The following is a 16,113-nucleotide window of genomic DNA, read 5'->3' as shown; positions in this document are numbered from 1 at the left end:
TGCTGGAAAAATCAAGAAACACAATCATGTTCTTGTAGTCTGGTTCCCTGACCCCACTTACATGTAAGATGAAATAGAGTAAGGTCAGGGAACCAATATAGCTGGCTTGTACCCATTCATATGGGCCTGTAATCGATTGCAAATGCGGACTAACTAAATATGGTAAATTGGGGGCAATATTTGAAAAATTTACTTGAAAATGACAGCATACCAGGTGCCATGATTTTACAGGATGCTTTAGACTATCATTCAGTAACAGTCCAGTAAGGTATTTCATAATAATTTGGTAGTTTTGTTTTTTGATGTTTACAAATGTTGTATATTCCCCTGCTACCTTCACCATGCAAACTTTGAAATCTTATCCCAACTCTAGATTATAAGATTTAAAAGAAAGTTAGCATTTATCGAGTTTATGAAATCTGTTCTCATTATACCTACATGCAGCAACCACTTGTCTGAGTGTCTGTGTGTGCCATCTAATTTATTTCCTTGACTCACGTACACTTTTTTTATGGGGGGGGGGGGGGGTTAGACGTACTACGTGCGTGCATTTGTACCTGCACAAGTACCCCCAGTAGTTCTAGCGTGTAACTCCTACATTCTTTACACAGCTTTAGGTCGGATCTCTCACAAAGACCAAGATCTTTGGGTATTTTTATTGAAGCATACAAGCTTATCTGCTACAATGCATTTTTTTTATTGCCACAAGTTATTTTTCTTCAACCGAGTAGCCTCATGAACAATAATGCAACGAGTGTATTGCTGGATAATTGTTCTGCTCAGTTAAAAAAAAATTCCAACCATATTTTCAAGTAATCCAAATAGTTAGGTGTGGCACTGAACAAAACCTTTTGCATTCTGTGCAATTTGCCCCGAGTCAATCTTGTGTTATTCCTAAGAGCGTTTGTATACAATGGGCATGGAAAGATCAAATATTGCTCTTTCTTTATTTTTTTCAATGCAGAATTTACTACACGTAAATGTACTTGCACAATCTGTGATAAAGGCTATAAGAATGATTTACATGGGCTGAGGTGCAGTAGTAATTGCAGTAGTAATTGAATGAGAAATGGTGTTTCGGACAAAACATTTTCCTAGGAGTTATCTTCAAAAAAACTTGACCAGTCAGTGTAGTTCAAAGGTTTTTGGAAGATTTTTGTGAGGATGCATCTGTGTTACATCTTACTTGTCAACAAACTAGCAAAACCAAAGCGAATCTGGCTACTGTCCAAACGGATATCATGCAAATTAAAGAACACAAGAGTACGAAATGTAAGTTTGTCACTCAGATACAGCTGAAAGACAGGAGGGGCAATTCCACGGTTACTCACGTTACATTTTTGATGTACTTTTGAGTTTCCTTGGGCTGTAATTACCTTACTGAAATGGTTTAATAACTGTTATTCCCATGGTAGATAGAGTAGACCTAGACCTAAGCACCACAGATGACATCCAGAAAAATGTGTTATGTATGATAAACAAGACGCACAAAATCGGTTACTCACGTAAATGTAACGTGAGTAACCGATTTTGTGCGTCTTGTTTATCATACTTAACACATTTTTCTGGATGTCATCTTTGGTGCTTAGGTACCGGTAGGTCTAGGTCTACTACCATACTCTATCTACCATGGGGATAACAGTTATTAAACCTTTTCAGTCCCAAGGAAACTCAAAAGCACATCAAAAATGTAACGTGAGTAACCGTGGAATTGCCCGGAAGACGCACTAGGGCAATGCCAGTGGACACACTTTGGACAGAAACTGGAACCGATTCAAACATGTAGGTACATGTACATGAGTACCTTACTTTGTCCAAAGTAACTGCAATTACGTGACAGTAATAAAAGAAGTGTTCAATGAATAAAAAAATCACTGGTAAGGCCAAAAAAAAAAAAAAATTCGGTCTCTGGTCAGACCAAAGTTCCGAAATTGACGCAGGGACACGGCTGTCTTTTTTGGGGGGGGGGGGGGGCTTTTTTTTTTTTCTCCAAGCTTGGATTGTACAGACAAGGTGGGGTACTATTTTGCTATTTGGTGTCCTCATGTACATGTACATTGGTGTCTTCCATAATTTGCCTTGGTGCTCTCGATCATTTGCCTTGGTGTAATTTCCCATTCCTTGGTGCTCTTTGGTAAAAAAAATTTGAGGAGGTGCGGCAATAGAGGGCGCTGTTGGAGCTACCGCGGAACATTTTGGAAAAAAAAAAGATTGACGCGCATTATTAAAATCGACGCGCGCGCTGACCAGAGACTGACTTATTAATTTTTTTGGCCTAAAGTCAGGCAGCCCAGAAGTAAGCACATACAATGCCGGCATTGGATTCTTTTTTTTGAGTCGCACAATACCCCTCTGTTAGGGTTATAAACGGGTAATGTTATCAGTACCTGTCTGATGTCCATAAACTCTTGTATTTCCTGCTCGTAGTTTGCACCATCTTCGCTGTAATGCTCAAGAATGTAATCCTGTTGAACGTTGGGAAAAGAAAAAGGGAAAACGCATTATCATCAAGCAGTAAATTATGAATGAAAATGACTTACATACATTACCAGTATGCTCATTGGTTTAGTGTCAAAAATCTTCAACATGTATAAAGATTTCATGATTTATTTATAGATAAATATGAAGAAATCTAAAACAGTTCAAATGCAAAAATCACAGAAACTGGCATTACTTTTCGTAAAATTCAAAATAAATAACGAAAATTCTCTTGAAATTTGTTTCAACAAACCACACCCAACATTAAACACACTCAACCGATCCAGAAATCAATACAGATACGTTCAGAATTGACGTACGCCGTATAATTTCAGCTATAAATACACTGCCAGGGACTCTCCAGACCACCCACCTGGCAGCATTTTAAAAGTCAAGTCTATCGATATTCCCTCGGTTTCTGCGCTGAAATTTACCCAGCTGTTTTTCAAATGAAAAACTGTAGCCAACTCAAATAGTAAATTGGGTCAACTTGACGACAGATGGCTTTCAAGGAGTTGTGATTTTATTTTTTTATTTTTTGAAAAATATTTTTAAGTGTTTAGGTAATTATTATACATGTATGGCAGATTGGTTGACGTCATTGAAATAATGTATGCTCATGCCACAGCCTAAATATAGTGTTGGTGTCTCTGTTAATTATAATAGTGTGGGCAAACTTTAACCTGGAAAAGTTTATTTTAAACTTTGCATTCATTCTTTCATGATCCAAAATTCCATAGTAGATAATAATTAAAGGGAATATACCGGTACATCATTTGCTTTTGCTGTAATTTTCAGAAATGGATGGAATTGGGGGGTTGGAAATATATAGCAAATATAGTTACACTGACTTTTTTGAGGTTTTGGGTTCGAAAATGCTATAAAAACCAAGAAAAACAATCATTTTCCTGTAGTCTGGTTCCCTGACTCCATTTAAGAAGAAACAGAGCAGTTTACATATATTGGGGAATTGTAAGGTCAGGGAACCAGTCTAGCTGGCTTGTACCCGTTCATAGGTGTGTAATCGATTGCTATCAAGTGCGATGGTCAACTGGGGCCAGTATTTGAAAAAAAAAGCCAGTTTTTTCCAACGCTGATCGGCCGATCAGTGTTGAAAATTGATACAAAAATACCACTTTTCTTGAAAATGACAGTATACCAGGTGCCATGATTTTACAGGATGCTTTACACTGTCATTCACTAACAGTCCAGCAAGGTATTTCAAATGATTTGGTAGTTTTATTTTTTGATGTTTGCAAATGTATTTTCCCTTTAACGACATGCATATTAAATCCCCTAAGGGTTCATCAGGACTACCCTGCTCGATCCAACAGAATCCAAACTGTGCCTATTTTTTAGTTGTCTGCTGGATCCAACAGAGTCCAACTTGGCGTTATTTATCAGTACCCAACAGAATCAGACTCTGAATATGTACATACTACATTTGTACAAGGGGTTTACTGCTCAATCCAACAGAATCCAACAGGCTCCAACAGGTTTATGGTACAGTTGGATTCTGTTGGATTCAGCAGGGTTAGGGTTAATACAATCATTCATGTTATGACAAACTGGATGTTAAATTGAAAAAGCTTAATTTGACAGAGGGACTGTTTTTACAAAAAATAATAACCAAAACAATGGAATATTTAATGTGACAAGTTTTAATAGTCTCACAATAAACACATTTTTTTTGATTCATCAATTCAGCAGAAAACAAAATGATGTTTTAAATTCCTAACATTATCTGGACCGTAACAGGATTCCCATGACTTTGTGAAAAACAAATTTTCTGAGTTTTCCTGATATTTCCTTGAGAAATTTCCAGAATTCCATGGGAACGTTTTTTTTTTGGATGAGGTTGCTTGAAGTCAAACTGGCGAAAACCTTTTCCCTTGTGGGTCACTATCAGATTTCCTGTGTTTTCCCTGATTGTTGGCGTTTTCCCCAAATTCCCTGAGTTCTTCCTGACTGGAAAAATAGAAAGTCATAAATTAAGAGAAAACTTTAATTTTTTTTAAAGTTTTCTCTTAATTTTTTTTTTTCAGTGTGCACCTACCTGAAACACCAACTTGACATCGATATCTTTAGTCTCTTTCAAGCCTAGTGGAATGAGTGGAACACTTCTGAGGAATGTATCATTCTGATAGGCCTCTACCTCACTGTTGATCTCTGCTAACTCTTCCTTGAGGAGCTGCAGGTTGGAGTTCACGAAGCTCAGCTCCATGGCAACCTGCTCCTTGATCTTACGGTTGCTGGCTGCCCTGTGGTGGGGGGGGGGGGGGGGGGGGGGGGGAGGAAGAAAACATGTCGTTTAAGCAGATTGAAAAATATTAACACGGTACAATTTAATGAACATGTAACCTAATGTCTTACATACCGGGTAGTGTGTAATATTAACGGGAAAAAAACATGTCAGTTTACATCTGACGCAGTACATGTACATGTAGTTATATTTTGCCTTGCCTATTTTTAAGTTGTTAATAAAGACACTGAAATATGAGCTAAAATTGTTCACGTCAGACTAGTGCTGCACGGAACATGTTATATATATTGTATGTATGCCAATTCAGTGTTGGAAATCAGGTCCTACAGTCGTGACAGCAAGTGTGTTTGAAGCAAGATTTTCAAAACGAAACATGTGACTTGAATCAAGACTAGCACAATAATGGCTCGATTTTCAAAACCAAAATATTGTACCCCAAAAATCCTATGCACAAAAAACACAAATTTTCAAAGTATAGTTCTGTATAAGCCTACATGTTTATATTCTAATTTTTAATGATCATTTCAAGCATTTTTATCTCATGGTAAATGAGTTTTACAGCCCAACAAGGTACATTCCAGAGGAGAGGCCTCCTTTGTAGTCATGTACATGTACTCACTTCAGCATCTTGTAATTTAACATTTCCTTTGGCTGAAATTGTTAAGTTATTTTTGCAATACCATTTCAGGGTCACACTTAGGCCTATATTTTTCTTTGGAATTTCCCAAGCTTTGGAAGTTCATTCGAGTGATGACAATACAATGTCAATGACACTGTACTGGCTGAATGCAAGCAGCCTTGCCTAATCTAAGGCGAGGGCACCAGGGAGGAAAACGACAAAAGGCACATCAATGCAATACAGCGGTAAATAAAGTACATGTACATGTGTATGCATATGTGCCACCAATGTGTGCTGAGTACACGTACAAAATTTTCTACACGTACATGTACATGTACATATCGGTATGCTGGTACATCTACATACTCTACAAATTATGCATTGATTCGCTGTCTTTGAAAGGAACACAAGTAGGGTTGGTACAAATGGATAAAATTGCAAAGAGTTCTACGAACATGTAAATTATTTCTTGAATCTGTCATACTTTGGAATCACGTGTCGTGAACATGTGTCGAACCCACGCATGCAAAACTTTTATGAAGAAGAGTCAAGGCTTTGTTAGCCTGTAATACTGTGCGAATACATGTACACAACATAAGCCTGTACATTATGCGTCGTTAATCATCTCACTGTGCGTACAGAAGCGGTGTACATACATGTACAGGTACCGATAGTTACATACAGTGTACATGTACATGTACACATCATACATGTACAATGTACATACATGGTACATGTACATGATGTATACATTACACGACCTAATTTTCAATTAACACTCTCTGACTTGTGATTTGTAAGACGCTTTCATGGACATGGAGACAAGTTTCTAAGCTTGGTGAAGCCGTGGACCTACATGTATCCTTTTTGTTGAAGCTCCATGCATACATTACACAACCTAATTTTCAATTAACACTCCCTGACTTGTAATTTGTAAGGCGCTTTCATGGACACGGAGACTTCTAAGCTTGGTGAAGCCATGGAGCTATCCTCGTTATTGAAGGTCCATGGTAAATCCAAGATGTCTACAAGTAATGAGTTCTACTGGACTTATGATGTACATGTACATGTAGTCTTTGGCAAAAATTAAAGGGAATATACATCATTTGCTTTTGCTGTAATTTTCAGAAATGGATGGAATTGGGGGGTTGGAAATATATAGCAAATATAGTTACACTGACTTTTTTGAGGTTTTGGGTTCGAAATGCTATAAAAACCAAGAAAAACAATCATTTTCCTGTAGTCTGGTTCCCTGACTCCATATAAGAAGAAACAGAGCAGTTTACATACATTGGGGAATTGTAAGGTCAGGGAACCAGTCTAGCTGGCTTGTACCCGTTCATAGGTGTGTAATCGATTGCAAACAAGTGCGATGGTCAATTGGGGCCAGTATTTGAAAAAAAGCCAGTTTTTTTCCAACGCTGATCGGCCGACCAGCGTTGGAAATTGATACAAAAATACTACTTTTCTTGAAAATGACAGTACACCAGGTGCCATGATTTTACAGGATGCTTTACACTGTCATTCACTAACAGTCCAGCAAGGTATTTCAAAATGATTTGGTAGTTTTATTTGTTGATGTTTGCAAATGTTGTATTTTCCCTTTAAGCCTTTTGGCAATTTTTTGATTACATGTACATGTATATTATTAAGATATGATAGAGCTGAGTTTTAGTGTGGGTGGTTTTGCATGATAAGCACTTGGCAGAAAACACACTGATGCCCATACAGGTAAATGTACCAGTACATGTACATGTACATGTATGAGTACAGATCTATGTGTTCTGTTCTGCATGTTCCTAAAGTGTACTGTCCAAAAAGTATGTATGTAAATAATGCTGAAAATCAAAGATTGTAAAGTGTATCCATGAGCTAGGGGTGTCCATTTTCGAATAACTTAGTATTCGATTACTTGAAACAGCGTTCGACCGAATATTCGAAACTGCAAGCTGCAATTGCGTACTGTGGCGGTAAAAATTGCAGGAAGAGTTTGCCAGTCAAATTGCGTGCGGCAATCAATATGGGGCGCTGGAGTATATTGCAGTAAATATTTTACAAAGTAAAAGGGCTTTAACCTGATCAATGAACCACCAGACAAAAAAGTTACTGTCTACAAAAAAGTGGCACAGCTGACAATAAAGCGCCGGAACTTTACGATACAATAACATCACAGTCATGTGTGTGTACATACATGTACGTTGTGCATATTTTTTTCTGTTTTTGAATATTCAAACCGGCAAAAAATTATTCGAATATTCAGTTGACGATCAAACATTCGACTTTTCCGTATATTTGGGACAGCCCTATCAGGAGTTCGTACTTTACAGGTACTTTGGATTAATGAATCAGAGAAATGATCCAAAACTCCTAGTTTTTGATACCAATGAGCATTAATTACTAGACGATGAAAGATAAGATTTGAAAATCACATTCAAGTATACTAACTGAGTTCTTAAAAGCTCTGCCAGAGACTAATAATCGATACTGAAGGAATTGCCTACATGTAGATTTGTGATTTGTAACAATCACTCCCTCTCCAGCTGGCAAATTCAGCCAGGCCATCACAGCAGTCAAAATCAATCAAGTGACTGTTTTTAACAGTTAAAAATTCCCTTGTAAATTATGCCAGCTGTACCAGTTACCTCTTTCGTCAGTTGATGGAATTTGACTTATACACATGTAGTCACAGAGTTTACAATTACATGAATGTAATCCGACTGGTTTTTTTTACCAGTCTGTATTATAAGGCATGGCAGAAGAAGTGGAAGAAATTTGTGAACGTTACCTAGTGACTGATACAGATTTCCGAATGACAGGACCCAGTGGGTACATGTAGGGTGTACGATTCAATTTACTTCTTGACACTTGGTTTTGTGGGGGTCATGTACTGCAATGAACGGTTGTCTTGAGTTCTAGAGAATGCAAGGTCACGAATGTCAAAAGGTCGCTACAAGGAACCTTTCTTGGAGTTGGTTTCTCCAACCTCAGGACTCTGTAATCTAAACAATTTTGTTTTTACATTACTTTCTTGCCACCAGTTTGAAGAGTATAATTTATACTGTGGAACAGATTGAGCAAAGACCAAAGTCATATTTTTGAAGAACTGGCATTGGCAGCTAGGCTTGCAAGAATGCCAAAACAATTACCAATCAATTTACTCTTGAAGACAAAATTTGATTTTTTTTTTTCTTTGAACCCACTAAAATACATTCTGAAAATCTTTGGCGCTCAACACACATTTCCAATAAGCTAAAGTAAAGTTTTTCAAATTTCCCAACTGTGTTTTTTTCAATTTTTCTTTTTAATCCAAAAAATTCAAAAGTTTCCCTGATGTACAGAAATCTTGAAACACCTCAGTCTACAGTACAATGTACATGTTATTGTTATTGTACATTATATGCCGTCCACTTTGTGGATTGCAGAAAGTACAATCCACGACATGAAATCTAACATTTTGTTTTTGACAACCCAATTCCCTGACAGGTACAAATTATAATGTAAGAACTCAAGATTTGTCACAAAAAGGGGGAGAACACACACTTTTAAGGAATAATTGTGTATTATATTTTAATATTTCTGATTTCATCTGACACCCATTCGAAATAACGTACACTGTAAACATGTACATGTAGGCTCCATATGACATCACAATAGTTTTGTATCACCTACGTATATTATCAAGGACGCCTTTTCAGACCCAGCCTTGGTCACATTTTGCTAGCATGAGGAAATTCTACGTAATAACTCCGAGCTATTGTACACATTTCAAGTCTGCTTAGCATATCACAATAGGCAGGGTCGGTGATTACAATGATAAATATTTGAGGTAAATATGTAACCGAAGAATAACCTCAGTGGGAAACCAGGTTGTTCAGGACAACTAAACAGAATGCTTTCCATTACAGTATGTAAGCTAATTACCACATGCCCATGTACGTTATGTATAAGATTAAATAATTTCAAATAGAAACGAGACAAAACTAATATTGAGTTTTGCCCTCCACCGATGTAACTTTAAAAGCGCTGTATACTTAGTGCTGTCGAGAGCTTACAAAATCCACAAAACTTGCTTGTGTGGGACTTGAACCAATGACTTACATACATTTTTGTGGTGCAAATGTCTTAACAACTGGATTACTGGGTTTGGAGGGGTTGGCCGGCAGGTTCGAATCTGATAGGCTACTCACCGCAGTAGCAGCAGGTACATGTACATTTTGTATACTGCAATCAGTGTCTAGTACATAATGAAACTGATGGATTAACCCTAACTCCCTAGATACATGTACCGTACAATGTACATGTATACTCAAGATACATAGTATGTAATGTTCCTTGTGGTATTTAACTCATCTGACCATGGACCTCCTAGTCAAGATCCCTAGAGGATGTTTCAGGAGGAAACTAACCAAGTAACAAGTACCAAGTACCAAGTATCTGCTTCCAGTAATTATTCATAATTTGTGCTCCTCTTTAAGACTGGTGAGATCACACCAGAGTACCATGGTTGACAGGGGGTTGACATGCTGATGTGGGAAAATATAGTTAGGACTCTACACTGGTTTTGGTTTTAAACTGCTCAGAATTGGTCTTTTTCTGTTGAAAGAGTCAAGGACTCAGGCCCACTTAGCACTCAATGGCTTGCAGGAATGGCATTCAAGAGGTCAGAGCAACCCAAGTTCAACAATGCCATAAAAATGAGAAAATGCATAACTTGTTAATATCACTAGTTGCATTCATGAGCATACATACATGTTCTCATTTATGTTAAATTCCAGGAAAGTGAAATCTTTTGAGAATGAGTAATGTCTACTCTTAAACCACAACCAGCACATTAATGGCCACACAGCCAGTGTGAGATGCCATACAAATCATGTTACACTGTACATGTTTATAAATACGGGTTCATTTATGGTCAACAACCACAGGTACTGGTATGTGTGGTAATAAATACAAACAGGAACCACACTAGACTGTGCAAGGAAACAATCCATGAATGGTGGCCACTAATCTGCGGTGTTCTGTTTCCTTTCTCAATGGTTCAATGGGAATATCCAATATGACGGGTGGAGCTAACTTTTGATTTGAAAGTTCATAAAAAAATAAAAGTGATTTTCCATCCCCACCCAAAATTTTGTACAATGTGATAAAAGAAAAAAAAAAATGAAAAAAAAAAAATAATACCAATGACAGTTGTGCGCCTTCTGTACAAAACTACAACGGATTAAATGTGCTTTTTTTTTTTAAAGTCTACTATAGATCTATGTGTATTTGTTGATTCTTTCATTTGTTCAGATGCTGCTACACAAGCCATAATTATTTTTGTAACTTCCAAGAGTACAATAAGATAATTGTACACTTTGGAAAAAAATATGCTGATGACTACAATATCGTTTTTGATATTGTGTAGTCATCCAGACAGTTTATGGTATCAATGCACATTTCGCTAGTTCCCACTCAATCAAGAATGCACAAACTCACGGTTGTCAACCAATCAACAGAGCGCAGCACACGGTATGGCTGCAGGCGCGCGCATGCAGGTACACGCACTGTTTGCAAACAACAAAATAGCATCTTCGAGCAGTGAGAGATTCGCTTCGGTACTGTATGCGATGGACATTTCAATGGAATTTGAAAACTTAAGGTGCTGAAAATACCTTAAAAGCAACAAAGATGACAGCAAATATGCTGCGAGCATTTCTGGCCGAGAAGAATCTACCAATTGATAGATTTTGAGAAGCTGGAAAAAATTATGCAGGCTAGCGAGTAATTTGTCGAAGTTGTAACAATGTAAATTAACATTAGGGTAAAAGTGAGGAAAGCAGTCCGTAATTATGGCAAGGCTTACCGGTTTCTCTTTCGTATCAAGTTAGCCTGATATTATGAATAATAATAATATTGGATCATGATCGGCTTTTTTTCCGTTGAAAAAAACATTTATTACACTCGCAACAAAAAAATATTAAATTCTTCTTCAACTAGTCTCATGCAGTATTGTTATCTAACTTATAGCTTGTGCAATATACCATATTCTTGCATCCCCTCAAAGCCATCAAATATTTTATAATTATTGGAAACATTGCTGTTTTGCACTTGAAACATTATTATAATTGGCAGTCAAAAGGTTCAGTACTTGGTGGTGGCCTTGGTTGTCATGGAGACAGGTCAACGGAGGGAACAGGTGTTTTTGGCACAAATGGGTTTTGCTAATTCTGACACTTGTATACAATAATGTATCCCGTACATGTTGTTCATGCACCTAAAATGTTTATGAGCCCACTAGCTACATATTTATGTATGTAGCTAGTGGGCTCATTAAAGGGAAAATACAACATTTGCAAACATCAAAAACTAAAACTACCAAATCATTTTGAAATACCTTGCTGGACTGTTAGTGAATGACAGTGTAAAGCATCCTGTAAAATCATGGCACCTGGTATACTGTCATTTTCAAGAAAAGTGGTATTTTTGTATCAATTTCCAACGCTGGTCGGCCGACCAGCGTTGGAAAACACTGGTTTTTTTTCAAATACTGGCCCCAATTGACCATCGCACTTGTTTGCAATCGATTACACACCTATGAACGGGTACAAGCCAGCTAGACTGGTTCCCTGACCTTACAATTCCCCAATGTACGTAAACTGCTCCGTTTCTTCTTATATGGAGTCAGGGAACCAGACTACAGGAAAATGATTGTTTTTCTTGGTTTTTAGAGCATTTTCGAACCCAAAACCTAAAAAAAGTCAGTGTAACTATATTTGCTATATATTTCCAACCCTCCAATTCCATCCATTTCTGAAAATTACAGCAAAAGCAAATGATGTATATTCCCTTTAACATTTCCAACTTCAAATACATATATGCACACTGTAAAGACATTAACCATGAAGTACATGTTTAACCCTAACCTTGCAAAATGGAGGATTTCAAAGGATTGAGGATATGGCAAAAATGTAGGGCTGATTTTGGAGGATGAACTGTGTCAAGGTCTTGGGCCCAGACCTTGTGGTTCTTATGCTCAGCCGTGCTTACATTTGGGCCAAGATTGGGTCCTTGCTCTATGATTATACATGTACTTGAAATCCTCAATACTGCTCAAGGATGTCACTTCTGGTACCAGTAGCTCTGCCTTAACATACTGACAAAAGTAACAGTGATTATTATGATTACTGGAGGATTATGCAGGATAGTGGGAGTGGTCATGCCTCCAAAGACCACATTCAAGAAATAAGGCCAAAAGTCCTGAAACAAAAAAATAGTTCTGCTTCCGATTACATGTACATAGCATTTGAAAATGGGGTAGGGAATTTTTCATTTCTTTGCCACTTTTTTTTGCGTACCATCATATGGAGGCGTCTCTTGTAGTCAAGAGTAAAAGGTAGAATTTGTTGGTTTTGGGACTTTTTGCTCATTTTCCCCATAAAAAAAGTTAGGGTAGGGGCTGTCAGAATAGGGTAGGTAGGGAGACCGGAAGCAGAACTATTTTTTTGTGTGCCTAACATAGAATTTTGCAGGATTGAGGTTGTATTTAATTTTTACAATGAGGCAGTTGGAGAATTTTGCAGGATTGAGGTTGCATCCTGGCAAAAATGCCTAAGTTAAGGGTCGTTAATCTTAATGTAGCCCACACAATTCTCTTAAGTTCATGTACAAACTAGTATCTTGAAATGCAGTAAGTTTGTTCTCAAGGGACCAGGCCATCTTTTCAAAAGTCTAGATGTGGATGTGCGTAAGACTGAAACATTTGTGGAGGGGACCAAGAACTTATTACAGTGTTAACTTACATGTACTTGATGTAAATTAACATGAAAATAAAAAATTATAATGACGTACATGTATGTGTATTTGTGCATGTGAAGCAACCAGCGCATTTGGGTTGATTCATTTTGAACAAATTTGAACTACAGACAGATAAAGCATAACAGATCAAGAAAATACAATTAAAGCAAAATGTACCCGGTACATGAGTCCATGCAGTTCATGAGTCTGTAACGCTTAGTTTGGACCTTTGAAATTTATGCAAAATAGAAAAGCAGTTAAGAGCTGAATAAATTGTAAAAGGGCACTTCATTGTGCAATGTGGCGACAGTGTGATGACTGATGACACAGCATGCATCAAATTAATTGAAACTATCTAGCTAAATTACAAAAATCAATAAAAGCAATCTTGTGTGCAGCACTGCAGCTGATGCACAGATATAGATTGGATATAGGCACTTTGTAGCCATGTACATTTTACAATTCATATTATCTCACTGTTCAATCTGTTGGGCTGGCTTCCAACTTCCATGCCCAGATGGCATTCTATTCTGGATTATCTGCATACTGATTTTTATTTTACTGTAGCTCAAAGGTCAGGAGATTACGAGAAAAAAATTGCAACTGAGTGCGAACACCGAGTACTACACATGTTTAAATGCCACTGAAAATACTGAACATAATAATCAATTGCAATGATTTCTTCTTGTTTACATGGTTACACATACATACCGGTGCATTGTACAAGTGACCTAAGGGCACTATACATACTTAACACACATGTAGTAAACTAGTATATAAATATCTAAATGTACTTTTTGAAACTCCAATAGGCCTAAATCCTTCCATTTTAATATGATTTAGGGGGTTAGGGCTTATGTTCCCTAGTCAGTTTCTCATATTTCAAAGTCCAGTTCATACCGGTGCTTCACGTGACAGCAAACCAAAATTTGTGGCGTCAACAATACGTTTGACGTGCATCCACCATTGTTGACAACATTGATTTCACTTCGAACTTGCTTTTGCGAAATAGCTTGAAGTATGAACAGGGCTTTTAATACATCTATGCTATTTAAGAAACGCAGTACAATGTACATAGTGTATGCACAGGGCCATGGTTTTATCCAACCTTTCATGTCGTTCCTTCCAATTAAAGGTACAGTCAATCATTTGTAATTTGTGCATTTTGTTGGTTTGAAGCAGTGAACATGCTCAAAATCTAAAGAAGGGTACTGAACAACTACCATTAGAAACCAAAGTACTATATCCACGGCACGGTATTTGTGTGCAAATGCATGCTGGTGTGCGCGTTGTGCGTAAGTTAGTAACGCGTTTTGTTCCAAAAGAGCGCGCGCCACAGAGTTTGGTTCGAACATTTCGTGAAGAGAGAAATACTTTTTCCACCAATTTTGTATTGAAATTGAAGTTTATTTCATCTGTGTTCAGATTTAAATAATTTAAAAATATTAAAACCAAGCAGAATCTGTAGGTGAAGTGTTATAAAACAATTAGGCCTATTGAATGCTTTATCTCGTGGTGAAGTAAAACTAGCCTCCCTCGGTGATCCATGGAGCATTCTATTTTCCCTCGGCGAATGTCCATGGATAACCTCGGGAGGCTAGTTTTACTACACCACGAGATAAAGCATTCAATATTTATAATATATATATTTATAATATGTACCCCATTTCTGCATGCAAGTGATGCACTCATGAATAATGTGGGAAATGTAAAAATAAATTAAAAAGCTGACTTACTTGAAGAGGTTTTCAGCCCCGGCCCTCATTCTCATCTCTTTGTTGATTTGGCCATTCAGTTTTTGCCTTCTGTTCTGCAGTTTGCCTCTTACAGTCTGCGCTAAAGGATCACATCCCTTCAAGGGTGAAGAAACACAAAAAAAGAAATGTGTAAATCGTTTGTATGTGAACAGTATTATTACATTGAACAGTATTATTGGGTGCCGGTCAACTCGGTCCATGACCAATTGTTGGCCAATGTTGGGTTTTTCGGTTAACGGCAGAATAGTGTCGCGCGACGTTTTCTCATGGTTTCTGGAGAATTGCCACCAAAATCATCGAAAAATTTCACATTTTAGTCTTCGTTGTTCTGTTTGAAGTCAATTATTAGCTTCATGAATGTCTGTTGCATCGTATGAGGTACATGTATGAATTATGGAATCTGGGTCGGGATAATATAGGGAAAATGGACCGTTTTTGTAAGGCACTGGGGATATACGGTCCGGGATATCGAGTCTCTTACGACCCTGTTCTTGTAACCTAGTTGCGCGCCTCCAGCACCCGATTTCATCAAACTCTTTGTAACTTACGATGCATCGCAGCGCTGCAACGCATCGTATCTCTACACGCGTCGCAGCTGCAACGCGTCCTGCGATCCATTTCACAGTCCTTCTGATTTGAGGCGTGGGATCGCACCCCCACACCATCACACACCTAAAAGCTTCCCGAGAAGTGTGAATAATTGGACGTCTGAATTTCCCTGGACCAAAGATTACACACCTAGAAAAACACACACCTAGAAAAAACACAAACCTAGAAAAATCCAGGTGTGCCTTTTTCCACATGCCTGTGATTTTCAAATCGGAAGGACTGATTTCACAAAACATGTCGTAAGTGCGATGCGTCGTAGGTGTACCAAAATTTGTTAAAATTTGTTAATTTTAAAGGAAAACAAGCTCTCAGTGGACTGTACACCTAGAACTATGGGTCTTGCATGTAAGACCCATAGGTACATGTAGGCATATCAACGCGAACATTACTGTACGAATAATATTACAATCAACGACCTCGTGATTCCTCTTGATTGGCCCGTCTGACGCCACCCGCGATATGCACTACAAACATCGTGTCTGTGGTCGGTTCCCAGACCAAGAGACTCTGATGTCACGCCAACAATGCTTCCCGTGCACGATAAAACGTTAAAACTCAACTGTAGCTTCGGTACAGAAATGGGATCGTTTTCATCATTTTTTTGCACCATC

At 37.8% G+C, this 16,113-nt stretch overlaps 1 protein-coding gene across 1 annotated transcript in view; it reads right to left on the bottom strand.

The window, feature by feature from the left end:
• LOC119746101 (rhophilin-1-like) overlaps positions 1–16,113 on the bottom strand; it is a 29,746-nt gene that overhangs the window by 12,715 nt on the left and 918 nt on the right. The window contains exons 2-4 of the mRNA XM_038222897.1: positions 14,873–14,988; positions 4,535–4,739; positions 2,388–2,465 (exon numbers count right to left, since the gene is read on the bottom strand). Of these exons, the coding sequence (XP_038078825.1) occupies positions 2,388–2,465; positions 4,535–4,739; positions 14,873–14,988 (399 nt within the window). The remainder of the gene's footprint in view (positions 1–2,387; positions 2,466–4,534; positions 4,740–14,872; positions 14,989–16,113) is intronic.

Source organism: Patiria miniata, unplaced genomic scaffold, assembly GCF_015706575.1.
Source record: "Patiria miniata isolate m_02_andy unplaced genomic scaffold, ASM1570657v1 HiC_scaffold_12, whole genome shotgun sequence".
Classification (NCBI taxonomy): Eukaryota; Metazoa; Echinodermata; class Asteroidea; order Valvatida; family Asterinidae; genus Patiria; species Patiria miniata.
The sequence above is the reverse complement of the archived record's forward strand: the minus strand, read 5'-3'. Positions and strand labels throughout refer to the sequence as shown.